This window comes from Mobula birostris, chromosome 2, assembly GCF_030028105.1.
Source record: "Mobula birostris isolate sMobBir1 chromosome 2, sMobBir1.hap1, whole genome shotgun sequence".
Lineage (NCBI taxonomy): Eukaryota > Metazoa > Chordata > Chondrichthyes > Myliobatiformes > Myliobatidae > Mobula > Mobula birostris.
In genome coordinates this window covers 42,856,393-42,883,675 of record NC_092371.1, presented here as the reverse complement: position 1 = coordinate 42,883,675, position 27,283 = coordinate 42,856,393, and the positions used below count along the sequence as shown (strand labels likewise).

The window sequence follows — 27,283 nt, the reverse complement described above, 5'->3', positions numbered from 1 at the left end:
CTTTTTCTGTCAAGGATGGTCAGACATTCAGCTACTGTAATCCCTTCACAGCCAAAGCCAGCTGGACGCTCTCTCTGCTGCTTGGCCCATGGTGTTAACGGCTCTCGTCCTGGTTCTCTCTTGTATCCCTAAAGCTGCCATCATCTTCCAGCATGACATGGCGGGAAATTGTCTTGCCCCCACTTCGACAGGGGAGTTCTACGTCCGCCACCAGGTCTTCGTACCTTACAAGCTTCCTCCCATGAGCCTCTTGGCATCGGGTCTCCCATGGTACTGTTAGCTCTATCACCACGAGCTTCTTTTCACTCTCTGACAATAGTAGAATGTCTGATCGAAGTGTGTTCTCTACTAATAGTGGGAACACCAGCTTCTTTTCAAGATCAACCTTCATCTCCAGGCCTTTGCCATGCTCAGGATACCGTCTCTATGCTTACTTAAAATGAAACACTGCTAGGATCTTGTTATGTAAACGAACATTTCTCCAATTCTCCTGTTATAAATCTTTCAAGCATTGAATGTGAAGAATGACCAGCTACCTTAGTGGTACTTGAAACAAAAAACAGGAAATGATGGAAGCACTTATCAGATCAGTGGGTTAGCTTCTTCATCAGAACTGGTAGAGTGAGACACTGCCATGGTTTAAATTGCAGAAAAGAGTTGGGGAAGAAAACAGATAGAATAGTAAAGTGCAGAACAAAGCTACAAAACTCACAATTACTTTAACAAGCAGCAGCTGGAGACAGAAAAAAAATAAATTAAAATAGATAATACCACATCCAAAAAAAAGCTGTCCCACAGCTTTAGATACTGGTAATAATTCAACATTCTGAGCAAAAAATTTCTAGACAAAATATAAATGTTTACCTTGTTTTGAAATCATTGAATTTGATACATGCTGATAATAGATGATGGAGAGTTTCTCAATCGTACTTTTGAGTATTGTTGGATCAAGTAGGGGGAGGGAGGCAGAGAGGCAAGAGTCTCAATGACTCAAGGAATTAAAATACCAAGAGACTAGAAACTCTGGGTCACCCCTGTGAACTGAATGGCAGTGTTTTGTGAAGCAGTCTCTCAATCTACGTTTGATTTTTCCAATATAGGCAGGTTCAAATTGGAAAATTGGTCCTTTGCTGTTTAATCTGTAAGAACAATTTGGGTCTCTGAATATAAAGTAAGAAGTAAAAGATCAAATGACAAAAAAATCCTGATGCAGGGTGTTGAGCCAACATGTCAACCACCTATCAGCCCCCATAGATATTTCTGACCCACTATATTCCCAGCAATCGCGAGGAATTCTGCAGATGCTGGAAATTCAAGCAACACACATCAAAGTTGCTGGTGAACGCAGCAGGCCAGGCAGCATCTATGGGAAGAGGTACAGTCGACATTGGATTTTGGACCATTTTGGATCTCCTCCTCCCCCTCCCACTTTCAAATCTCTTACTAGCTCTTCCTTCAGTTAGTCCTGACAAAGGGTCACGGCCTGAAACGTCGACTGTACCTCTTCCTAGAGATGCTGCCTGGCCTACTGCGTTCACCAGCAACTTTGATGTGTGTTGCTTGAATTTCCAGCAATGTTTTTTTTCCTCCAGATCTCAGTATCTGCAGTCTCTCAGGTCTCCTTTAAAAAGAGCAGATGTTGCATCTCCTGCAGTTGCATGGAAAAGTTCTGTAGAAAAGGGGAGCAATTCATTAAGACCTGATCAGGGAGACGTTGAGGGAACAGTCCCTTTGGATTGCTGAAAGGGTAGCGGAGAACATGTGTTTGCTCTTGGAATTCAGCTGGAGGTGGCAGAATTATATAGAAGCTGCTTGAATAGAAACTGAGGACAAAATAAACTGAATTTTTGTTCTGGCTAGAGGAGAAAGGGTGTGAGAACATAAGTGTAAAAAATTGGAGGAGACACTATTGAAATCCACAGTAAAGAAGAAGGGAAAACATTTTAAAGACACTGTTGTAGATGTTCTGATCATTAGAGCGGATATGAAGGAGAGAGAGAAAAACTGAAGGAATAGTCCTTGATGCCAGATGGAAGGAGATAAAATCAAGGGAATTGTGAGGCTAATCATGAATGTTAAAAGATTTTGGTGGATATCCATGAATTTGAAGGGAAGTTAATTCAAAGCAAAGAATATTTTCTTTTCAGGTAGTGTTATGGCATCTTTACTGTACACTTTGAGGTCAGAAAAGACTAATTGGTTTGGCAGCACAGTTGGCAGATTATTCCTACAACACAACACCCCTTCATTAAACACACAAAATGCTGGGGGAATCTCAGCAGGCCAGGCAGCATCTATGGGAAAGAGTAAACAGTCAATATTTCAGGCCGAGTCCCTTCACCAGGACTGGAAAAAAAGTTGAGAAGTAAGAAATAAGGTGAGAGAGGGAAAAGGGAATGGAGGATTAGTGAGGGGGGGGGCAATTACTGTAAGTTTGAGAAATCAATGTTTGTGCCATCAGGTTGGAGGCTACCCAGACAGAATATAAGGTGTTGTTCCTCCAACCTCAGTGTGGCTTCATCATGGCAGTGGAGACCATGGACTGATATCTCAAAATGAGAACGGGAAGTAGGATTGAAATGGGTAGCCACTGGGAGATCCTGCCTTTTCTGGCAGATGGACTGAGGTGCTCTCCCAATCTTCGCCAGCTCTCACCGATATAAAGGAAGCCACACCAGCAGCTCCGGATACAGTAGATGACCCCAACAGACTCACAGCTTAAGTGTCACTTCACTTTGAAGGGCTGTTTGGGGTCCTGAATAGTAGTGAGGGAGGAGATCCAAGCAACAGAACAGTTGATAGGTGCAGTATTAATCAACTGGTACATCACTGGACCATGGGAGGAAACGCACACGGTCACTGGGAGAGCGTACAAACTCCTTACAGGCAGTGGAGGGTACTTAACCTGGGTTGCCAGTACTATACAGGGTTGTACTAACCACTACACTATCATGCAGCCCCTATGGTGAAGGCTTTATCTAGATGCATATTAAAATATATATAGATACACATACACATAATGAACAATCATATTCCAATAAGCAAAATCACTAGACACATTGCCATTTGAGTTATGGCTTTATTCTTCAATTAAGTGTGAGAAAATTATAAGATTACAATACTTGTTTTTTGTATCTTTATTCAGGTGCACATGGCACAGTCAAGATACTTTACAGTTAATAAGCAAAATGCATTATTTATGAGGATCAAATTCAGTAGATGTGTTGTAACATTTCTTTTGAGAACTGTAACAGCCTGCTCCATTCTATTTTTAGTGCTGCTTTCATGCTTCAAGCCCTCAATTCATTTAATATTCAAAAATCTTTAATTTCAGTTTTGAATGTGAACAATAACCAGGTCTTAGCAGACTTCCAACCTTTGAATAGAAATTTCTCTTTTCAGTTCTAATGTGTCTGGTTATTACAAGACTGTTGCCTCTAATTCCAGAACATTCTGTGCAGGCTTCTAGGAATATTTTGTGGATGGGTAAAGGAATTGCTTATTAACCAACTGAAATCACACAGTGATAGACTTGATATCACATGAAATAAACAATAGGGAGGATTTGGGATTTGACCAGTCAAGGTTGGGAACTTGATCATGTTTACTTTAACTTTGAACAAATGACAAAGATTACAAATAGAAGAGTCACAGTGACAAAGCTTAAAACCAAACACAAGAACAAAGCTTTTCCCTTGAACATAGCTTGCACAAAACAAAGCTATGTTGCAGTTCTATTCTTTACAATAAAAAAAAATTGAAGTTTATACTCCAATCATTGAACTGATTTGTGTAAAAGAGTGCCTCATCATTTGCACCAACTTAAATAACTGATCACATGTGGGCGGGGGGGGAGGGTAAGGATTCAGTTGGAACTTTACCACATTTAGTTAATCACACATTCAACTTCATGCTTTGCAATAAGCATACAGATCAGCCAAAACAAGTGTTACGTAATTTTAATGTTAATTCATACATTAAGTTTACAAACTTATAAAGCAAATACATAAGTTACATTTAATTTTTCTTTTAAACTCATTACTGGTTACCATTGAGCTCACCAGGAAGATAGATTTATTAATACAAAAACATGATGATTGAGCAGATGATTTGAAAAAAATTTACGAATAGTGATAAATTTAGCCAAGAACAATCTTCTACATTTAGCAGATTGATAAATTGGCAAAAAAATCTCTTGACAGCATTAAATACTGATCCTCAATGTACAAAATTAACATTGCTTTGCAAAAATGAAAGCATTCAATTTTATCTTATTAAGTAGAGATAAAACAATACACAACATAGCAGCCTGTGATCTCTCTTGTAATGTTGCTGCTGTAAAGAAAGAATCCCCCACTGGGGATCAATAAAGTACTTATTATTATTAATACATCACTAATGCAAAAAACAGAGAAAGGAAGAGACTTGCAAGAAAACCAAAAGGTTTAAGATATGTACAAGGACCTGGTGTTCAGAGTGGCAGCTGAAAATGAGATTTGCTCCACCAACACCTTCCCCTGGAGGGGTTGGAATGAGAAGGAAGTCTCTCAATATGTTGCTAAAACAAGTAAATACAGTAATTGGACCAGAAAATGACAAAAACTTCAGTGGAAATATTTTATTAATTCAGATAATGGCAACATTTCTAATGATGCAGACTCAAAGTTCTCAATGTTTCATTTCTGACTATTTAAATTGGCTGCAATAATATTTGGAGTATCAAACTAGAGAACTTGCATGTGACTTGCATGTCCAGTACTACTTAAATAATTTAATTTAAGCAATTACATTCACAAATGAGGTATAACAAATGGTACATTTGTTATTTGGTGAGTACATCAAGCATTTTAACTGGTCCTTACATGTCAAACTAAACAAATTCAAATTCCTAATGTAGAAAGTGCAGTGTATTTCTTGGTACATGAGGGCTCCTGAAAGCTATGGTACAGAGCCTTTTGAATTTCATTTTAAGTGCCTAGAATAGTCCATTATAGAAAATACTACATGGCTGACCGGAGACAAGAGAAATGTTAATACTGAACCATTCTCTGAAGCAGGAGATAAAATTCTTCTTGCATTTTTAACAGCCACAATTGAAATAATTCTTGCAATTGTTCATTATCCCAAAGCAATTGTAAATACAGCTTTACTTTTAATATGTAGTTCTTATACATATATATTCAAAATAATTAAATTTCTCTGGCAAACAAAAATTTAAGGCTTTGTCAGTGTAGTATACAAAACAAGCAAGCACCAAATGGACCCTGCAATTCCGATCATTTGAATCCTTGATATGTACCCTTTACGCTTCTTTTCCTTCATTTTTGATTGTGTCCCAATAGTATTTCTATTAACTTAGTTTAGTTCACATTGAGATGTACTGAACATTCTGCATTCATATGAATGTTAATTTGAACCACAAAATGTTTACAAAGGATTACTATCCAAATACATTGAAATTCCCTCAAATATTTTTTATGAGCATCTTTTTTGGCATGCTATCTGTTTCCAGAGCGTATCTTCAGAATGCAGTAACAGATTTGGCTGGTGCAATTAGTTGGCAAAAGGTTTAAAGAGTCAAAATATTGTTGTAGTTTACTTTGTTTTCTGAGCCCACTTGAAATCATCATCTCTTGGTCTACTTCCAGTTAATCGCTGAATAATATCCTCCAGAGTTTTCCAGAATCTTATTTTTTCCAAGGGTTGATTTAGCCAACCTTGAAAAGAAACATGAAAAGGTATTCAATTTTTTTTTAAAATGGCAGCCATGATATTTCAGTTACAAATTTAATTAGAAAATAACTTTTTAAATTACATTTGCATCACTGGAAGCTGCCCATATACAAAATTAACACCATCATTTCACACTTGCTTCCTCCTGAGAACCCAACATCAAAAGCCAGTCTTCAGTCAACTCTATCTCAAAAAATGAGTGAACACTAGACTGAGTAAAGGCAACAGAATCATTTATATTTTGGCTACAACTGAATACTCTTAACAGCATGGTAGTATTGAATCAAGTGCAGCTTCAAGGAGTCTTAAGTTTCTGATGGAAAACAAGGGTAAAGTTTACAGAACTCTAACAATCAAAGGTGATAGCCTAGCCTATTTTCTCAAAAGGCCAGAAGTATCGGCCTAGTTAGCAACGTCTGTAACTGATGATTTGGAGCAGCAACATCAAAGAACAAACATGTTTTCCCCATATTTTCTGCATCAGAATAAGTTTTAGACTAGATTTTTTTGTTGCCACATTTCAACACAACTGGTTGAGAATGGTAATATTGTAGATAATTTAACCCATCTCCTCCACAGCAGTGAACTCTTGGCCACATTTTTCCAACGAAATACCAATGATTCTGTGTGAAACAGTCATTCTCCTCCATGGAATGCAAAGTGATACTCCAATTGCTGCAGAACACTCATTGTGTCACTGATGGCAATCTAACATTGAACAGTGTACACTGTGGAGCCAGAGATGGAATGTCAGCCTAATATTATTCACCAGCAGACAGACGGGGAAATTTATCTGGATGATCTTGCAGTGGTATTAATTTACACTTGTTCCAGTGACTCCTGGAGAAAAATGGCTGTAAGAGATCCCCCCCCCCCCCACTTAACATTCATATACAACTGGAAAGCCTGGAAGGTGTTGCTAAGTCACTTACCATTGCATTTCTCTGGGCAGAGATTTACAGCAAGATCCAGCACTCAAGCTTAGATTAAATGAGAGGAATGAGTAATGCTCCCTGCAAGTTGCCCAGATTTCTTCCTTTTCCACACTTCAAGTTAGATAGTTAGACTATAGCATCAACAAGGTTTAACAACATTTAAACTACCAAATGCAGGTTTGCATGTTTATACACAACTCTTTAATTCCAAGAACTAACCTGTGGTAATACAGAAGTAGGTTTCATGTGGAGATACATGATGAATGCGATGATGTTTTCGTGGTAGAATGATATGCCAGTCCTGCAAAAAGCAGACCCATGAAGGCAATCCAAAATATGTATGAGACCACTTGTGAATTTGGTTTGTCAGTGTCACGAACAATCCAAGAGAAAAGATATAGCATTCCCAAGGATAAATAGCATAGATGGCCTCTGTAAAAGGTAATTATTTCAGTTAGAATTCAGCAAAAAAAAACCCCAGCTATACAAAGCCTTTAAGCATGCATATCACAAAGCTAATACTCTCTCCTTCCACCCCCCTCCTCAATCCCTGTCAATCTTAGACAACTGGTTTACATTCCAACTGAACGACAATTTGTTTGTCCTCGACTTGTGTAGCCAATTTCTGAATTAACTGAATTAGTGCTCAAGGGATGCATACATTATTTTATCTTGTTCAGAGTTTAATGCATTCAGAAATAAAGGATAAAAAATAATCAAAACATTCAATTTGGCAGAAAGTTCAGCTTCTAGATTAAAAGAATGCTGGCTACTCTACCTTGCTGGGTAATATAATGCTTTTCATCCCTAAGTTTCACTTCTATTTGCATCAGTGGCACAATATCTTTGATAGACAGTAACTGGTATCACTAAGTTTTTTTTTATTCTTGACTTCTATACAGTCCCCTTTAAAAGGCACTATTATTTCACCATTCATTTCCCCTTCATTCTACCTGGTATGTTGCACAACGGCATCTTCCACACAAATACTGCATACCTTTATCCACTGAACTCATTCACTTTTAGGCTCTATTCAATGAAACGGATAGGTAACTCAGACCTACTTCACTCTGTATTCCTGCTACATTTCAATTCTAAAGCCACTATTTCTTATAGATTCTTTTACTTCAATGCTGGAGTCATCACATTCTCTAAAGGATTAATTATATCAAGCTCTTGCTGACCAACCTCCTTAAATGCCTTCTTCAAAAATCTTCATTCTAGGAAATCACTGCTCTAATTTTCTCTCCTTACATGGTCCCTAGAATCATTAACATTTTAACATACTGCAGCAGATCAATATTACCTTCCCATCCAAATTCTTTCACAGCCCTACTCTGCCACCCACATTCTAGTTTCCAACTCTCGAACGAGAGTAATTCTTCCAACAGTCAGGCCTGGTTTAGAAAAAAGCACATTCTCAATGGAACCCTATAATTATCAATTAAAGATATCCATGACATTTAATTACCTAAATGATTAGAATTGTTTTCATACTATTTAACTATTAGTTCAGAGTAGCACTGGATTTCTGCATCTCCTTACTCCCATTAATTTTATAATAAAATCTGCACATCACCCATGTTTTTCTTAAAAATCTCACTTCTGAACAAAGACATCAACTTCTTTAGCAATGGACCACAATAATGGATTGCTTCATTAAACTCTCTGGCGACTTGTTGGAAAATGAAACAAGGGTGGTTTACAATCAAGCATAATTTACAGGTATCACCTTAGCTCAGATAAGCAATTTTTTTGCACAATAAGGGACAGTGGTTGCAGACATTTAACTCTGAACTTTCTTCAACATTTAACAAGACCTAATTTCTTCCACAATCCAATTTCTTACAACCGACTTTCTTACTCACCACCCAAATCAAATATTAATTAACTAATCTAACATTTGTGAAAGAATGGTCCTAATGTCCACCACCCATTTGGGTGGTTCTGTTTTCATTCCAATATTATTAACATACATAATGCCAGCGCTACTCAATTACACTGTAATTATAGGAAAGGTAACAGATCAACATACCTGGAGACAGAGTAAGAAACTTGTATGCCATATGAGCCAGAGGAATCACAGTAAGCATGCAGTTATCACCATTTGTTTCTACAAAATCGTGTCTTGTTATAGCAGTGGGGTCAATATGATGTTCTCTGAATGGTCTTATGAAAGCCTAGAACAGGCAAAGCAATATATTAACTTCACACCACAGACAAGAGAAAATCTGCAGATGCAGGAAATCCAAACAACACACACAAAATGCTGGAGGAACTCAGCAGGCCAGGCAGCATTGGTCCAAAACATTGACTGTACTTTCTTTTTCTCCATAGATGCTGCCTGGCCTGCTGAGTTTTTCCTGCATTTTGTGTATTACTAACTTCACACAATCCTTTGTGGCACCCAAGTCATACCTACATTTCTTTTAAAAAAGTGCTCAACATGTCAAAAGTTAAAAGGTGGATACAAAAACACATATGCTTGTATTTTAAGGAAGTAATAATACCAAGTTCATCAGTATTCTCTTAAAGGAGTAAACAGAACAACAATTTCAGAGACCACAGTATTCCAGAAATTCAAAAAATTGCTCTCCAAGAAACCTGCATTGGCAAAATGCCCTACGCCAGTTCCTTGCGGATACATCCAGCAGTAGAAAATGTAAAATTACAAGATTTGCTCAGAAGTATCCCAGATAAAGCTATGATTACCTCCTGGCTGCCAGGGTGGATCACCAAATGGAGGACGATGGACAAGTGGGGCTCATTGCAAATTAGGGTGAAAAGGTTGAATGACACATCCACAGAGAACATTAAAGAAGGCAGCTAGGAATGGATGAAATGGCCTATTCCCGATATAACAAATGCACACTCCAGGTTTTCAGCAGATTAGCAGATCATTACTTTAGTCAGAAATGTTATAAAGATAGAAGTAGTCATTTGTAGATATAATACAGGAGAGGCAACAGAATCCACAGAGAGGCAGAGTTTGTAACAGATTAAAAACTGCATGTTAATTCTTCCCAATATTTAGTTTGTACTCATCAAGGACAGGGATGTTGGGAGAGAATCATTTATTAGCTGTTGGAGGACTCAAAAGTGGCAAAGCTGAGTGTGATCAATACAATATCAAAACTGATTTTAGGCAAAGTCACAGTGCAGCAGCATAGAGAGAGGAACAACAAAACATGTAGAAACCCAAGTAGTAATTGTTGGGAAATGAGGTCAGTAGCAGTGAAATAAACCATTGCAGGTAAATCCTTAGTTATGACTGAATACACTCCCTTGCAAAAGTATTCAGCCCCAACCCTTTGTTCACATGAGTATGATAACCAGGGATTTTGATCAATTTAAATTTAATTGAGTATTTTTAAAAATTTGTGAATCACATGTCCCCCCCCCCCACAGTACAGCCCCAAAAAACAGGGAAAATAGTAAAACATGAAAAACTAAAAATACAAAACTGAAATGTCAGCAGTTCAAAAGTATCCATCCCCTTTGCTCAGTACTTAGTTGAGCCACCTCTTGCAGCTATTACAGTCAGTAGTATTTTGCTACAAGGCTCTATTGGCTTTGCACAACATGATAGAGCAAGATTTGCCCGTTCCTCCTTACAAAATTGCTCAAGCTGTGCCAGGTTAGTTGGGGAACAGCAGTGGACAGCAATCTTGAGGTCTTGCTGCAGATGTTTGGTCGAGTTAAGGTCAGGACTCTGATTGGACCACTTGAGGACATCAAGTATCTTCATTTGAAGCCAAACTTTTAAATATTTAATGAATATTTAGAGAGGGGAGAAGATGGCGGCGCGACCTCTCCAGTGATGAATATCTGTTATCTGTCAAGTAGGGGACTGTGCACAATCCTGATTTGATGGAGACAGATGTGAGTGCACAGTGGAACATCTGGAAAACTTCTGAAATGTCTGCTTTGCTACCGCTGCTACTGTGTGATAACTGGAATCTCTGGAGCTGAAGGCCTCGAAATCCTCAGCTTTGCGTGTTTCAGCGGCCGGGGAGAAGTCGAAGGTGCTTGGCAGAGGATGGCGCTCGGGAGGCTGTATCGGAGAGGCTGCTCGGAAGCTCGGAGTTTTTGGACGGATAGACTCAGGGTCAGCTGTGGTTGGCTGCTTCCAAGGTATCGGCAGGTTGACGGTGCCTGGAGATTTATGGCAGAGTGTTTCTCCCTTTTGCCACCGCTATCAGGGACTTGGGAGTCGATTGACTCGGGACTTTGAGACTTTTTTTTTACTGTGCCTATGGACTGCTCTTCATCAAATTATGGTATTGCTTTGCACCGCTGTAACTATATGTTATAATTATGTGGTTTTGTCAATGTTAATCTTTGGTCTGTCTTGTTTTCTGTGATATCACTCCGGAGAAACATTGTATCATTTCTTAATGCATGTATGCATTTCTAAATGCCAATAAAAGAGGACTGAGAGTTCTCATAATCTCAAAAAAAAATTAGCACTCAGAGCTTCTTGGGATACAGAATGTCCAACAGTTCACAATCCCTACAGAACGTGCTTCTCCAGATGTTTTTTTTAAATGATCAACTCTCCAACCCAAGAGGTTTGGATTCTCCTACCCACCCCCCACCCTGAACTAACAAAGACAATCACAGTATTTACCCTGTTGAGTCTCCACAGAGCAGGGGTTCCCAACATTTTTTATACTATGGACCAATACCATTAAGCATAGGGTCCATAGACCCCAGGGTGGGAACCACTGCCATATGGTCTTAAAATGATTCAATGCAATCACAATCTTCTAATCCTTGGGAGCACTGTTTCATCCTCCTGAAGTGCTTCATACAAGTCCTTCAAGTCCACTTCGTCTTGCTTCCTCAATCATCTTGGAGGGATGGCTTTGGCGACTTTACTCTGCATATAAATCATAACAAGGCTGCTACAGCATCAATGTTTTTTGCCTAGGTCCCCAGTTCAAATCTGCTAGAGTCAGATCCTTCCTTAGTTTATGGTAAATCTACCTTCACCAATAGGACCTTCTGTGTTGTGCCAATTAATGCATGCTTGGGTGACAGCAATGAACGCCACCATCCCCCTTCACTGCGGGCAGAAAATCTAAAAAACGATTTAATTCTTGTAGTAAAGAATGTTTAGTCCTTCAGGAGGTTTGATCCAATAACCCACAAAATCATATACTCTTTTCTTGCTTCTCCATCCAGAGAACTGCTTAGTTTTAGGAAATATAGCAACTGTTGCAGATTAATGGTATACTTCATGCACTAGAAACAAAAACCAAAAACTCACTTTTAACTTTCACTATAATATATACTATATATATATATATATATATATATATATATATACACACACACATATATACACACACACACACCCACACCCACCAACTGATAGGCAGGATTTGAACAGCTGTAGAAGGCATGTGTTGGATGTTTGCAATAATTAGTTAATTTTGTTCCAAAAGATTAAATTGACAAGTAATAGGATTCAACGGCCAACAGAACATAGCTTTTCAAAACCTATTAATGTACAAAAAGATTCTAGTTAACTACATAATTTGAAACATTAGGAACAGAGTTTCAAGTCGCCAAACAGCACATTGAATACTGTTGGAATTGAAAAAATCTAGAGTTACCATTTCCAGCGAATTAATAAGGATGACTGGGAGAGTAAAAGTTGTGGGACATTTGTTCAACCAGCTGCTCTTTGGGCAGCTGGAAGAAACCAGGATTTCATAAAATGGGTCTAAAGTTAAGTCTGCAAGCTATTTCTAGCAATTACTATAAACAAATGGTGGATATGCCATTTTGCAGTCTGCATCTTTGTAACTAGCTACTAATGATCACACCAAGTTGAAAAAGTACTCATCCAAGCCACCCTAAATTACAAAAATTATGACATTAAACATTCAGTAATGCTTCAAGCTCAACAGGTCCTTTAACATACTTTCCCCAATGGTTCTTCAGTGCTGCTGATAACTTCAGCCTGAAGATGTGTCCCTAGCAAGAGAGTCAGTCTTTTGCACGTGTTTTTATGCCTCGGAGGTACCTAGAACTGGAAGCCAGTGCCACGGCACGTAATGGCAAAGGGCTGCTGCATTCTTCAAAGGAGCCCATCCAAGACTGACACTGTGGAAGCAACCTTCAACACCACATTCCTCGAAAGATGCAGCATCATAACAATTTTCCCCTCAGCTAGTATAACCCTTCATACGCCCCAGTAAACTAAATGTAAAACCACAAAATGAAAATACTCAGTACTACAAGTCCAATAGTGGGCACCCAGTATACTACAGTACTCCACCCACCTCCTAGTGCCCCAGAATCCACCAACTCCCCCTCCACTCCAGAGTGTAATAGCTATGGAACTGGTCCTCCACTTTCTTAATCTTATGCACCGACTGTCAAATGTGATCAGCTAGGTGAGAGATGTTCCCTGGCTTTTAGGGAATGTAGGTGCAGCATTCTTGACCGATAACAGCACAATTACTTCCTTTCTCTGCAAGCAGGTAATCTTGGGCCATCCAATTCTGCAAGGCAACCATTCAAATAGCCATCATTTCAGCTGGTACTTGAGTCAGCACATACTCTGTGTGCTTGAAAGCTGTAGCTTTCTCATTAGCCAATGTCTCCATCACATAGGCCATGCATATCAGTTCCCAAGACAGCCTGGCCATATTACACGTGGGAAAGGCCGTTATCCAGAACCTCTCTACGTCTGTGAAAGCCTTCTTACTATGCCCACTGAATCAGGCAGGGTGCTCATCCAGGGCATTGAGGTGGTGCATGTGTAGCACTAGATATTCCAGATACCATCAGCTGCACCACCCAGTGGATAGTTGCGGTAGGACCTGTGCCGATCATACCACCCACACCAACATTCCTTTCCATTCCCTGTCAGCTGGGGAGTCACTTTCACAGTCAGGACCTTTGGGTTAAACAAATCATATGCAGCCCTTAAAGCACTTACTCCACCAGGGATTATGAAGGCTAAAGTTCGTTAAGGCTGTTACCATGTCATGGGGCGTGATTGGCTGGAATGAACTACTCCCTCCTGCTTTCCCCAAAATAGAACACCAAAAACCCAAAAATCTGGACAAGTTTGTCCAACGGTCTTTTTCCTCATCTTCGAAAGAGATTGGTATTATTGGCATCCATAATGAAGCGTGTTTAGGAATCCTCATACAAATCCAGCAATCCAACATATTGGTCTTGTTTGCATATTCATACACCATCCACAGGAACACGTTATAGGACCTCACAGCATAGGTCAGTGTCATTACTACTGCTGTCAGCACCCACTACTTTGCCTTTCTGTAATGTATGGAGACAAATTCACTCACTCTTGATTAGTCACTGGGTTAGACGTAAAGCAGCCTCGTAACAAAAACAACTGTTAGGATTGCTCTCCAAATCTTCCAAAATATGAATTCCAAATTTCCAATCTATCTGTTCACCTATGAGCAACTTCGCCAAATGCTGATTTCCTGCTGCAGATCTATCAGGAACAGAGATACCTGGATTCCACGTGGCCAGTGTGAATCTGGGCCTCTAAAACCAATTCCATGGAAAACAAATAAAGAAACTAAAAACAGACAAGATAAATGTAACACCCTGGGAAAGGTTTCACAGCTAATGTAATGGTCTTTCTGTGCGGGTTGACCCAGAGCTCGCCCTGGAGCCTAGAACTAGTAAGAGAATTCTGCGGTGACACGGGGTGACTGAAGGACCAACAGTAGGAGAGATTAGATTAGAATAGCCCCCGTCCTGAAGGGGATACTGCTCTGATGAGGAAAAGATTCCCAACCTTTCTCACGCTGAGTCAGGTTAAATTGGGGTGGGGGCTATCTGTGTACAGACTTGGTTTCAGCAGGGCTCAGTAAAGGGACAGAGGGATCCAAGTTGCAGGACAGCACAAGTGATAGACCGGAGGAGGCATTGCCACATAGATCAGAAGTATCCCAAGGTGTGGGGGTCGGAGCCTGAAGCAGAAGATGATTCTCTGTCACAGGAAACAGTTGAGGCCAGTTCATTGGCTATATTTAAGAGGGAGTTAGCTATGGCCCTTGTGGCAAAAGGGATCACGGGGTATGGAGAGAAGGCCGGTACAGGATTCTGAGTTGGATGATCAGCCATGATCATACTGAATGGCTGTGCAGGCTCGAAGGGCCGAATGGCCTACTCCTGCACCTATTTTCTATGTTTCTATGATGGTAAGGAAGTCTCAAAGAATTAGGAGACCACCAGATAGGCTGGCCTATGTAGCACCCGGTGAACAGAATGTGGCACCTATTGCCTTGGGGAGCTATGTCACTACCTTTTACACCTGGTTTGGACTTTGTGTTTTGTTTGAAAGGTTGGCAAATTATTTCAATGTCACGAGAACATGACTAATTTTGGTTTAGGGTGGGGAAGAGTGTAACATCCTGGGAGAGGTTTCATTGCTAATGTAATGGTTTCTCTGTAGAAGCAGTGTTTGGGTTGTGGTTAGTGATAACGGGTGCTCTGAAATGTGAGCTGTTCAATGAAGGGAGTGTGTTTTCATGTGGTGTGTCTGACACAGAGGTAATCTGCGTCTTTTGTTTGGCGGGAGATGAGGAGAGAAGACACCAGAGAGGAGAGGTCGTAGGAGTGGGGCTGGGAGTCGACGACGCCGGGGGTAATCTATGGATGATCGGAGAAAGGGAAACTGTGAGCTCCAACATGTGCACATTAGACTGCTTCATTAAAATGGGCCCTTTTCTGTTTGCCTTTTCTTTACTAACCCTTCAGTCAAATTAAGAATTATAAGTGAAATCGTTTAACTGTATATGGTGTATGAAGTTATTTTGTGGTACCGATTTGTATCAGGGTAACAAATCACGCAGCATCCACACAAGCAGGGGATTTCGGGTGAGCTCACACCTCAGTCTCACACATTTGGTGGGACAACAGATGGTCTTCCCTAGACTTGCGCAGCCGACAGCACCTGAGTATTACACAAATAAAATATCCATGCTTGTACTTCTCTTCTTTCAGAACCATCTGCAACACTTAGAATAAATAGTTCATTCCCACAGTGAAAAATCACATTTTCCAAAGAATGAAGGAAAAGACAGCTAGGTGTATCAACACACTCACAAAGCTGCTTAAAGGGACAACTTTCTTAAAGGACAAAAGCTCCTGCAAAATCACTTCACCAAGTAGTGAAATATTTCAATTGGTTACCTTTTCCACCAAAGCACATGATTAAGTCAAACATCCTTCCGATGTTGATTTAATAAACACACAACAAACTTTGCACTCCAACTTTCACTTAAGTGAATTCACATGTGGTCACACCTCAAATGACCCCCTGACTATGGGGGTGGGGCAGGAAGGCACCACCACCGTCTGAAGTTCCGGCAATGCCTTTTGCAGAACCTCCAGAGGGATATAGGGAATCCTGGATGGAATGGGAGAAATTCTGGAGAGGACAGGAAGAATTCTTATCGTGAGAAGGCTTTGAGAATAACCCTTCATCCTTAATGGCTTCCTGACCTTTTCCCTGGCAGTGCTCCCTCCACTTGACAGTCAGAGTGGAAACCCCATTTACCCCTACACCCCAAGGTCACTTACCTAATGTGCACACCCAGCTACTGGGACTCTAACCCTTCCAGCAACCAAATGGCTGCATTTACAGTACCCCTGACTGCCATTAAAGGCAGCATCACCCCTTTCAAGTGAGGAGCTGCTGTTTTAAATAAATGCCCTACCATAGCGAGGGTCAAGTCAGAGTCCTCTGGTCAGCCATCACTTTTGACTTATAAACCTGTAATGAGAGCCCACATGAGAAGGGCTCTGGTCTCTTTGTCTACAGTGCTCCACTCCACCTGCAAGACCTTAAATCCCACTCAAGGAGGGATTTTAACCATCGCTGCTACCCAATCCCATAATGATGCATTACCCTCAGAGGAAGCAAGCAGGATCCTCAGGGTGCTATTGATCCATGTTTGAACACCCCCCCCCACCCCCATTCCATACCCTCAACCATGTGGGCAGAGGCTGCCCCAGCTTCTTTGTACCTATCTCCCAATCCCACTAATTTCTTGGCGGAGAGGTCTCTGATCTCTATCCTCTCAGATCACGATCACTCGGATCTCACACACACACAGAGCCAAAGACACCCAAACCTGGTCAGGGACCATGTGGTTACCAGTCTGGCCTGTACTATCTTAGGTGCATAAAGGGGAGTCTTTACAAGGGGAATTCATAGGACTCTGCTCTGTTCTCTTCCCCATCCTCACCATGTCTATGGGGCTCATCTCCCCACAGCATCAAGGCTCTGTCCTTAACAAGATCCATTCGCCAAATAGCCTATCAGCTAATGAAAATTCAGTAATTAGAGTATGCCCAATGGGCTATCTCCACACCCTTCTCTTGTAGCTCTCTGGTCAGTTTGTGCTGACCCAGCAGTTTCCCCCATGGTGGTATGGTGCTGGTGCAGCACTTCCACCTCCTTCTTGAGACTTAGTATCTCTTGCTGAGTGCAACCATCTCATGCCGGTGCTTTACAATGGCTGCCAGCAGCCAGAAAGCTTCCCTCTGGCTCCCCTTCCTCTTGGGAAACCCTGCCTGATTTAAGTACAGAGATGATGAGGTGTCCTACTTGCACGCCCTGGGAGTCCAACTTGTCTGACCAGTCTACAGGGGCCCAGAAGACCGCCAGTAGGTTGGCTAGACTCCCAAATCCTGCATTACCCTCAGTCCAACTCTAGTCTTGGCACTGCTCACACAGAGGTTCTTTCTTACTTTTCCTTCTAAAGGTATTCACCTTCCATTCAAACACCGAACCTTGCTCACAGCACCAGGTGTTATGGGAAAGTAGGTTTGCAGATTCAGTAAGTGGGACAGAAGGCTTTGATTACAAGTAATCATATTATACATTTATTTACAGAAACAGTAAACGCTTCACCAAACATCTCAGTCAACAAGTACTCTATCTAAGCCACCCTAAATTACAAAGATTATTACACTACATATTCAGTAGAACTTCAAACTCAACAGGTACTTTACAAGATTTATGTAACTACAAAACTGAACGTTCAACAAACAGGTACTTAGCTTAATGTGCATGTGGGCCCAGCTGAAATGTTAACTCTCAATAACTCAACATATCCACATAAACCATAAACATTTCAAAGATAATTTTGAAGTCTATACTTTACTCCCTATATTACATTTGACTGGTTTGCAGTTTGCAAGTCCACAAATTACAGAAAAACACAACTTGTGATGCACATGCATTAACAAATCAAGCCTAAGGGATGCAATCTAGAAAGACAAAGATTCATAAATTGATTCCTATTAGATACCTTGCCAAGTATAGGAAGATCAACAGAACCCCAGGTGTCTGCTCCCCAGTGGACCAATCCTGAAGCAAAGTCAGCAGTAACCATCCCTGCAACTAGTTTAAAAAAAAAATTGCAGTTAGAACAAATCTCATTAACTTACACATGACATATTTACACCACCTGGCAAATAAATTTAAGTATATCCTTTAAATAACATCCCCATAGCAATTCACAAACAAGAGATTCCGCAGATACTGGAACACACAAAATGCTGGAGGAGCTCAACAGGTCAGGCTGATGTCATGATGAAAGCCCGAAACATTAGCTGTTTATTCTCCTCCCTTGATACAGTCTGACCTGTGGAGTTCCTCCAACATTTTGTGTGTTCCCACACCTATTCATTGATTTTAAGTTATTTTGCATTCAACATCAGTAAGAAGAAAGAGCTGATTGTGGAATTCAGGAAGGGCAAAACGAAGGAACACATACCAATCCTCATAGGGGAAATCAGAAGTGGAGAGAGTGAGCAGTTTCAGGTCCTTGGGCGTCAAGATCTGAGGATCTAACCTGGTCCCAACATATCGTTGCAGCTACAAAGGCCGCAAGACGGCGTCTATACTCATTAGGAGTTTGAACAAATTTGGTATGTCAACAAAAACATTCAAATACTGATGCATTCTGACAGGCTGCATCACTGTCTGGTATGGGGAGGGGGGTGGAGGGAGGCACTGCACAAGACTGAAGCTGCAGAGGGTCGTAAATTTATTCGGCTCCATCTTGGGTACTAGCCTACAAAGTCCCCTGGACATCTTCAAGGAGCAGTGTCTCTAAATAATGGGCACTGTCTTTAAGGGCTCTCAGCACCCAGGGCATGCCCTTTCCTCACTGTTACTATCAGGTAGGAGGTACAGAAGCAAGGCGGCACACACTCAGCAATTCAGGAACAGCTTCTTCCCCTCTGCCATCCAATTCCTAAATGGTGTTCCTGTGAACACTACCGCACTTTTAAAAATATATATTATTTCAGTTTTTGCATGATTAATCTACTCATTACACATATACTGTAATTGATTTACTTATTATTTGATTTACTTAGTATTTTTATTTTTTTCTTCTATATTATGTATAGCATTGAAATGCTGCTGTTAACAAATTTCACAACACATGCCAGTGATAAAAAACCTGATTCTGATTCCTGCAACTCCTATTTTATTCAACATTTGAAAGAAGCGCATGAAGTAAAGCCAGATCTAACATATAGAGAAACTTTGAGGAAAGAGTAGCAGAATAAACAGTGTAAAGACAGTAAGGTAGAAGGGCTGAAATGTGTGTACCTCAATGCAAGGAGCATCAGGAACAAAGGTGAAGAACTGAGAGCTTGGATACATACATGGAATTATGATGTAGTGGCCATTACAGAGACTTGGCTGGCACCAGGGCAGGAATGGATTCTCAATATTCCTGGATTTCAGTGCTTTAAAAGAGATAGAGAGGGCAGAAAAAGGGGAGGAGGGGTGGCATTACTGGTCAGGGATACTATTACAGCTACAGAAAGGGTGGGTAATGTAGCAGGATCCTCTTTTGAGTCAGTATGGGTGGAAGTCAGGAACAGGAAGGGAGCAGTTACTCTATTGGGGGTATTCTATAGGCCCCCCCTGGTAGCAGCAGAGATACAGAGGAGCAGATTGGGAGGCAGATTTTGGAAAGGTGCAAAAATAAGAGGGTTGTTGTTAAGGGTGACTTCAACTTCCCTAATATTGATTGGCACCTGATTAGTTCCAAGGGTTTAGATGGGGCAGAGTTTGTTAAGTGTGTCCATATGTGGATAGGCCGACAAGGGCGTATGCCATTCTAGATCTAGTACTAGGTAATGAACTGGGTCAGGTCACAGACCTCTCAGTGGGTGAGCATCTGGGGGACAGTGACCACCACTCCCTGGCCTTTAGCATTATCATGGAAAAGGACAGAATCAGAGAGGACAGGAAAATTTTTAATTGGGGAAGGGCAAATTATGAGGCTATAAGGCTAGAACTTGCGGGTGTGAATTGGGATGATGTTTTTGCAGGGAAATGTACTATGGACATGTGGACGATGTTTAGAGATCTCTTGCAGGATGTAAGGGATAAATTTATTCCGGTGAGGAAGATAAAGAATGGTAGGGTGAAGGAACCATGGGTGACAAGTGAGGTGGAAAATCTAGTCAGGTGGAAGAGGGCAGCATACATGAGGTTTAGGAAGCAAGGATCAGATGGGTCTATTGAGGAATATAGAGAAGCAAGAAAGGAGCTTAAGAAGGGGCTGAGAAGAGCAAGAAGGGGGCATGAGAAGGCCTTGGCGAGTAGGGTAAAGGAAAACCCCAAGGCATTCTTCAATTATGTGAAGAAAAAAAAGGATGACAGAAGTGAAGATAGGACTGGTTAGAGATAAAGGTGGGAAGATGTATCTGGAGGCTGTGGAAGTGAGCGAGGTCCTCAATGAATACTTCTCTTCGGTATTCACCAATGAGAGAGAACTTGATGATGGTGAGGACAATATCAGTGAGGTTGATGCTCTGGAGCATGTTGATATTAAGGGAGAGGAGGTGTTGGAGTTGTTAAAATAATTAGGATGGATAAGTCCCTGGGGCCTGACGGAATATTCCCCAGGCTGCTCCACGAAGCGAGGGAAGAGATTGCTGAGCCTCTGGCTAGGATCTTTATGTCCTCGTTGTCCACGGGAATGGTACCGGAGGATTGGAGGGAGGCGAATGTTGTCCCCTTGTTCAAAAAAGGTAGTAGGGATAGTCCGGGTAATTATAGACCAGTGAGCCTTATGTCTGTGGTGGGAAAGCTGTTGGAAAAGATTCTTAGAGATAGGATCTATGGGCATTTAGAGAATCATGGTCTGATCAGGGACAGTCAGCATGGCTTTGTGAAGGGCAGATCGTGTCTAACAAGCCTGATAGAGTTCTTTGAGGAGGTGACCAGGCATATAGATGAGGGTAGTGCAGTGGATGTGATCTATATGGATTTTAGTAAGGCATTTGACAAGGTTCCACATAGTAGGCTCATTCAGAAAGTCAGAAGGCATGGGATCCAGGGAAGTTTGGGCAGGTGGATTCAGAATTGGCTTGCCTGCAGAAGGCAGAGGGTGGTGGTGGAGGGAGTACATTCAGATTGGAGGATTGTGACTAGTGGTGTCCCACAAGGACCTGTTCTGGGACCTCTACTTTTCGTGATTTTTATTAACGACCTGGATGTGGGGGTAGAAGGGTGGGTTGGCAAGTTTGCAGATGACACAAAGGTTGGTGGTGTTGTAGATAGTGTAGAGGATTGTCAAAGATTGTAGAGAGACATTGATAGTATGCAGAAGTGGGCTGAGAAGTGGCAGATAGAGTTCAACCCAGAGAAGTGTGAGGTGGTACACTTTGGAAGGACAAACTCCAAGGCAGAGTACAAAGTAAATGGCAGGATACTTGGTAGTGTGGAGGAGCAGAGGGATCTCGGGGTACATGTCCACAGATCCCTGAAAGTTGCCTCACAGGTGGATAGGGTAGTTAAGAAAGCTTATGGGGTGTTAGCTTTCATAAGTCGAGGGATAGAGTTTTAGAGTCGCGATGTAATGATGCAGCTCTATAAAACTGGTTAGGCCACACCTGGAGTACTGTGTCCAGTTCTGGTCACCTCACTATAGGAAGGATGTGGAAGCATTGGAAAGGGTACAGAGGAGATTTACCAGGATGCTGCCTGGTTTAGAGAGTATGCATTATAATCAGAGATTAAGGGAGCTTGGGCTTTACTCTTTGGAGAGGAGGATGAGAGGAGACATGATAGAGGTGTACAAGATATTAAGAGGAATAGATAAAGTGGACAGCCAGCGCCTCTTCCCCAGGGCACCACTGCTCAATACAAGAGGACGTGGTTTTAAAGTAAGGGGTGGGAAGTTCAAGGGGGATATTAGAGGAAGGTTTTTTACTCAGAGAGTGGTTGGTGCGTGGAATGCACTGCCTGAGTCAGTGGTGGAGGCAGATACACTAGTGAAGTTTAAGAAACTACTAGACAGGTATCTGGAGGAATCTAAGGTGGGGGCTTATATGGGAGGCAGGGTTTGAGGGTCGGCACAACATTGTGGACCGAAGGGCCTGTACTGTGCTGTACTATTCTATGTAACTCATACTTACAAAGCACTTAATTTACAAATATATTCTGAATTCTAACCTGAATATCTCTATTTTTCCCTTTCAGGGTTCTTCTGAAGACCCTGACCTGGAGTTACATGCTGACTTCGGTTCTTTGCGGGAATGGGACTCACTCTTGGGGTCCCATGACTGCCATTATTTGATGTACCAAGAACATGGCCAAGAAGATTAGCTCGCCTTCAGAGTTTTGGGATTTCACAGCTCTGGAGGTGGGCAGACTTGAAGTCGGTGCCTCTGCAGGAAATCGGTGCGTGTCGTGGGAGATGGAAGATCTCTGGCTGTGTGCCTACAGACCCAAGTTCTTTGGGCACAGAGCTCGGAAAAAGTGATGCAATGGACTTTTAACATTGTAAATCAGCAAGTTGTTTGTTACATCTCCCCTCACTGTGAAACAGAGACACCTATTTTTTTTGGGGGGGGGGGAGGGGGGCGAGGGTGCATGACTGTGGTATGTTGAATTACCGGGTGAACGAGTTGTCTTTCAGGTACTGCAAGTCTGCCTTTATTGATGCTTTGCTGCATGCTTGAGTGCTCGGTGGGTGGGGGGGGGCACCGATCCTTTTTTTTTGCTAGTGGGAGGGGGGATCTGAGGGGGCTTTGGGGTTCTAATATTTCACTGTCATTCATTCTTTGGGGCACTCCTCTGTTATCATGGATGGTTGCGAAGAAAAAGGATTTCAGGATGTATATTATGTACATTTCTCAGACATTAAATGTACCTTTGAAACCTTTGAAGTTCTTAACCCTTTAAAGAGGCATAGTTCAAGGATGATTGAGGATAAAAAAAAGTGGTGAAATATTCATGTGCGCTGTAATCCCCGGTTAATGGACTCAAGTTCCTAAAAAGCCTTACATTGGGCCAAAAAAGTAAAATGAAAAGGTTCAGTAAACCTTCACCACAAAGGAGATACAGCTACTGCGAATGGTTTGAAAAGTCAGAATCACCTCTCAACAAGGATGCAGTGAATCAAAAGCTTAACTACACTTGTCTTGACAAGCTGAAGTTTACAAGTCATTCAAATAGCTATCACTGCCAGATGCTCAAGAGTTTTATTTTCCACAATACATACAAAATGCTGGAGGAACTCAGCAGGCCAGGCAGCATTCTGAGTTCCTCCATCATTTTGTGTGTGTTGTTCGGATTTCCAGCATCTGCACCTTTTCTCTTGTTTGTTATTTTCCTCAATTTTAGTCTTATTTAGCAGACTCCTTTCCATTGATCCACTCAGGACTGTGAAATGTTTAAAAAGATGAATCTGCACTTGAAGATTATGAAATGTCTTCCCATCTCTTTGCTGCACTGAAACCAAACCTTCATCAGTAACAAATTAAACAAACACCTTTGTAGTAAAGATCCATGTTTAATAACCAGGTGAGGGAAAAAGAGCTGTAGCTGTTACTTTGAGAGAACAGGTAATCTCTGATGAGATTCACTGGGTCAGCAAACATTATTAATGACTGATTGATAGGTGAGGATGTCATGGTCATCCTTGGTACCATAATCAGCTTATCTGGTGAGTAAGCTTGTTATGTTGAGGAAGATTTCCCACCTATTGTTTTGGAAGATAAAACATAAGCTGCAAAATTTATAGTTTTGGGCATTGCTGTGATTATCTGAATCAACTTCACTGATATGTAGTGGTACCTTTTGTAAAATTTTAAATAATTTAGTAGATTAGTCTTTATGAAAGGTCTTGTATTAATTTGCATCCATGCAAGTCCAAATTGTAATTAATATTTCTAATCTATAGGTCTTCAATTACACTAGTCACCTTGGCTAGAGGCTGTTAAGGGCAGCACTGAACTGCAATTTCACCGAGCAAAATTTATGCCACCCCAAACAACTTTATTTCCAGCCCATCACAGATCCAGTATCAGAGATTAATAAGGGAACATTTCTAAATGTCAGTTTTGACAGCCAGCTCAGCCATACCCATGTTCACTTCAGCACTTCTGAAGAAAAGGTTTGTTCTATAATGCTGCCCTGCCTTTCTTTATTCCAAACTGACACGACCTTAGTGAGGCTTTGAAAGGATGCACTCAGTGGGAGAATCCACATAGTATGAGTAGCATATAGATTAGTAGTAAACAAAGGTGACAGTGCTGATGAAAAGATCTGGTTCAAAATTATTTTTTTGTTAGTATAAACATTATTCATAAATAATTTGCAATTTACAGCCCAATTTAGACTCTAATCTCCAATTTAAAGCACTCATCCATGCTATCATTACTTCCAGACACAAAGTCTAGTCCACCCTTTCATCCTGCAGCATCTATATCAGGGTTAACAACCTTTATGCTATGGACTCCTGCCATTAACTGAGGGGTCTGTGGACCCCAGGTTGGGAACCCCTGTCATTCTTCTTGCCTACATCCTTGTGCCCACAGCCTCAATACTGTCTTTAGTAAAATCCTATCCCATCTTCACCAATTTACCAAGTCTCCAGCATTGCTCAGTTTAAAATCCTCACTTAATCCTTCACCTAGCCCAAAACAAGCAGCACTGCACTGAAATCTCAGATTAGGTTTCTACATTCACTTCTCAGGAGTGGGTCCAAATGCAGTAAAACTTAATTTGCCTCTCTTAACCTGTATCATTACTTAATTTTGTCATTTCTAAAAGTTAAAGTATTTACCTACGCCAGTTCCCTTTTTTTAAAAAAGGAAACTAGCTCCTGAAATAGATTTATAAACCAAACCACACAGGCCATGGATTCCAGCTTGTATATCGTATTTCACTCAAACAGCACTTTTAAGCAACACTTTCCAACCCAACTAGTTTAAAAAAAAGCACATTTGTCAACATTGTATTGTTGAAATTTGTAGCCATTTACCTTTATAGAATACAATAGCAAGCTCATACTAGTTCACTCACATCTAATGTGATGAAGTGTTTTGAGAGGTTGGCCATGTCTAAAACCAATTCCAGCCTAAGCAAGAATCCGGACCCACTGCAATTTACCTATTGCCACAATAGGTCTACAATGGATGCAATTTCACTGGCTCTTCATTTGGCCTTGAATCACCTGGACAATAGCAATACCTGTGTCAGGCTGCTGTTTATTGATTACAGATCAGCATTCAACACAATCATACCCTCAGTTCTAATCAACAAGCTCCAAAACCCGGGCCTCCTTCTGCAACCTGATCCCTGACTTCATCAACAGGAGATCCCAGTCTGTGCAAGTCAGGAAAAAACATCTTTTCTTTGCTGACAATCAACACTGGCACACCTCATGTGTGCTTAACCCAATGCTCTACTCTCTCTACACCCACAATTCTGTTGCTAGGCACAGCTCAAATGCCATCTGTAAATATGCTGAAGACAACTATTGTTCGCAGAAGTTCAGGTGAGGTGGTGTACAGGAACAAGGCAGATCAGCTGGTTGAGTGGTGACACTGCAGCAACTTTGCACTCAACATCAGTAACCAATTGATTGCAGACTTTGGAAAGGGGAAGTTGAGGGAACTCATACCAGTCCTTATCGAGGGATCAGAAGTGCAAAGGGTGAGCAGTTTCAAGTTCCTGGGTGTCAAAAGCTATGAAGATCTAACCTGGGCCCAACATATTGATGTGATTACAAAGAAGGCACAATAGTCACTATATTTCATTAGGAGGTTGAGGAGAATTGGTATGTCATCAAAAACACTCGCAAGTTTCTACAGGTGTACCGCAGAGAGCATTCTAACAGCTTGCATCACTGTCATTGCATGTTGGGGCCACTGCACAGGATCGGAAAAAGCTGCAGGAAGTTGTAAACTCTCCCAGCTCCATCATGGCACTAGCCTCCCCAGCATCCAGACACCTTCAAAGGGTGATGCCTCTAGAAGGCAGCATCCATCATTAAGCACCCCCATGGCCCAGGAACACAGCCTCTTCTCACTGCTACCATCAAGGTGGTGGTACAGGAATCCAAAGACACACACTCAACATTTCAGGAACAGATTCTTCCCTTCTGTCAGATTGCTGAATGGACAATGAACCTATGAACACTATCTCAGTATTTTCCCTTTTTTTGCAGTACTTATTTAATTTACTTTCTTAATAGATACTTACTGTAATTTATAGTTTTTATGTATTGCAATGTACTGCTACGCAGAACAAATTTCACAACATGCCAGTGATATTAAACCTGATTCCGAGTTCAACAAGATATATACCACACGTTTATATTTTCTACAGAGTGGTAGGTACTTAGTGGTAGAATGTGCTTGAGGGATGGTAGTGGAGGCAAATACAACAGAGGCATTTAAGAGGCACATATATGCAGAGAATGACGGGAAATGGACTTTGTGTAGGCAGAAGGGATTAGTTTCCTGAGGGATTTAACTATTAGTTTAATTGCTTGAACAATCGTCACGTGCCTAAGAGCCTGTTCTATGTTCATTGTTGACAGACAAACAAATCCAAAGGACAGGCAAATTAATCCAATTCCTCAGATATCAACTTCATTTCACAAAATTACTACTCACTGAAGTAGCCAATAATGAAAGTGCAGGTTCGAATTGTATACACAATTGAGTAAGAGATGTCCAAGACTCGTATTATTGGTTTTTCACAGAACTAAGGCAAGTCAGTTAGGCAAGTATCAATGTGCAATGATAACAGTAACAAGAATGATTGTTTGAGGTGGAAGGTAGCCAATATAATGGGAACAAATACAGTGGATTCCAGTTAATTGGAGCAGCTGCTTTTTTTAAAATATATTTAACAATTTCCATTAAACCTCAGCTAATTAGCACAGTCACTTAATTGGGCCAAGATGTATTGGTCCAATGTGTTCCAATTAACCAGAATCCACTGTAGCTGTCTTGGTGATAACCTTGATAGGAAACATATAGGGAATAATTAGATGCATTTTCATGAACCATAATTCAATAGTTACAAAGTCACAAAATAAATATGTCTAATAAAAATTTACTTACCAATTCCAATAAGAATCAGATGAATATGATCCCAAGTGAAGTTTATGATCAGATGATACAAGTTGCAGTTCATGAGAACAATGTTCAAAATAACACACAACCATTCCTGAAACCGTTTCACTGTGGGAGAGAAAATTAGTGAAGTATTAGCTACTAGAAATCTTTCATCAACAGTCACATCTTAAGAACATGCTTCTCCGTAACACAAAAACCAG

At 41.0% G+C, this 27,283-nt stretch overlaps 1 protein-coding gene across 2 annotated transcripts in view; it reads right to left on the bottom strand.

Annotated features, from left to right (window-relative positions):
* Positions 1-27,283, bottom strand: part of LOC140186165 (ubiquitin-conjugating enzyme E2 variant 1-like) — an 86,962-nt gene that overhangs the window by 44,946 nt on the left and 14,733 nt on the right. Inside the window, exons 2-6 of one of the 2 annotated variants that reach the window (XM_072240104.1) lie at positions 27,069-27,188; positions 17,987-18,078; positions 8,704-8,848; positions 6,888-7,100; positions 3,081-5,717 (exon numbers count right to left, since the gene is read on the bottom strand). In XM_072240104.1, coding sequence (XP_072096205.1) covers positions 5,596-5,717; positions 6,888-7,100; positions 8,704-8,848; positions 17,987-18,078; positions 27,069-27,188 — 692 coding nt within the window. In that variant the 3' untranslated portion in view covers positions 3,081-5,595. Of the gene's footprint in view, positions 1-3,080; positions 5,718-6,887; positions 7,101-8,703; positions 8,849-17,986; positions 18,079-27,068; positions 27,189-27,283 lie in introns of those variants that run through there. The other variant, XM_072240115.1, reaches the window with a different exon arrangement.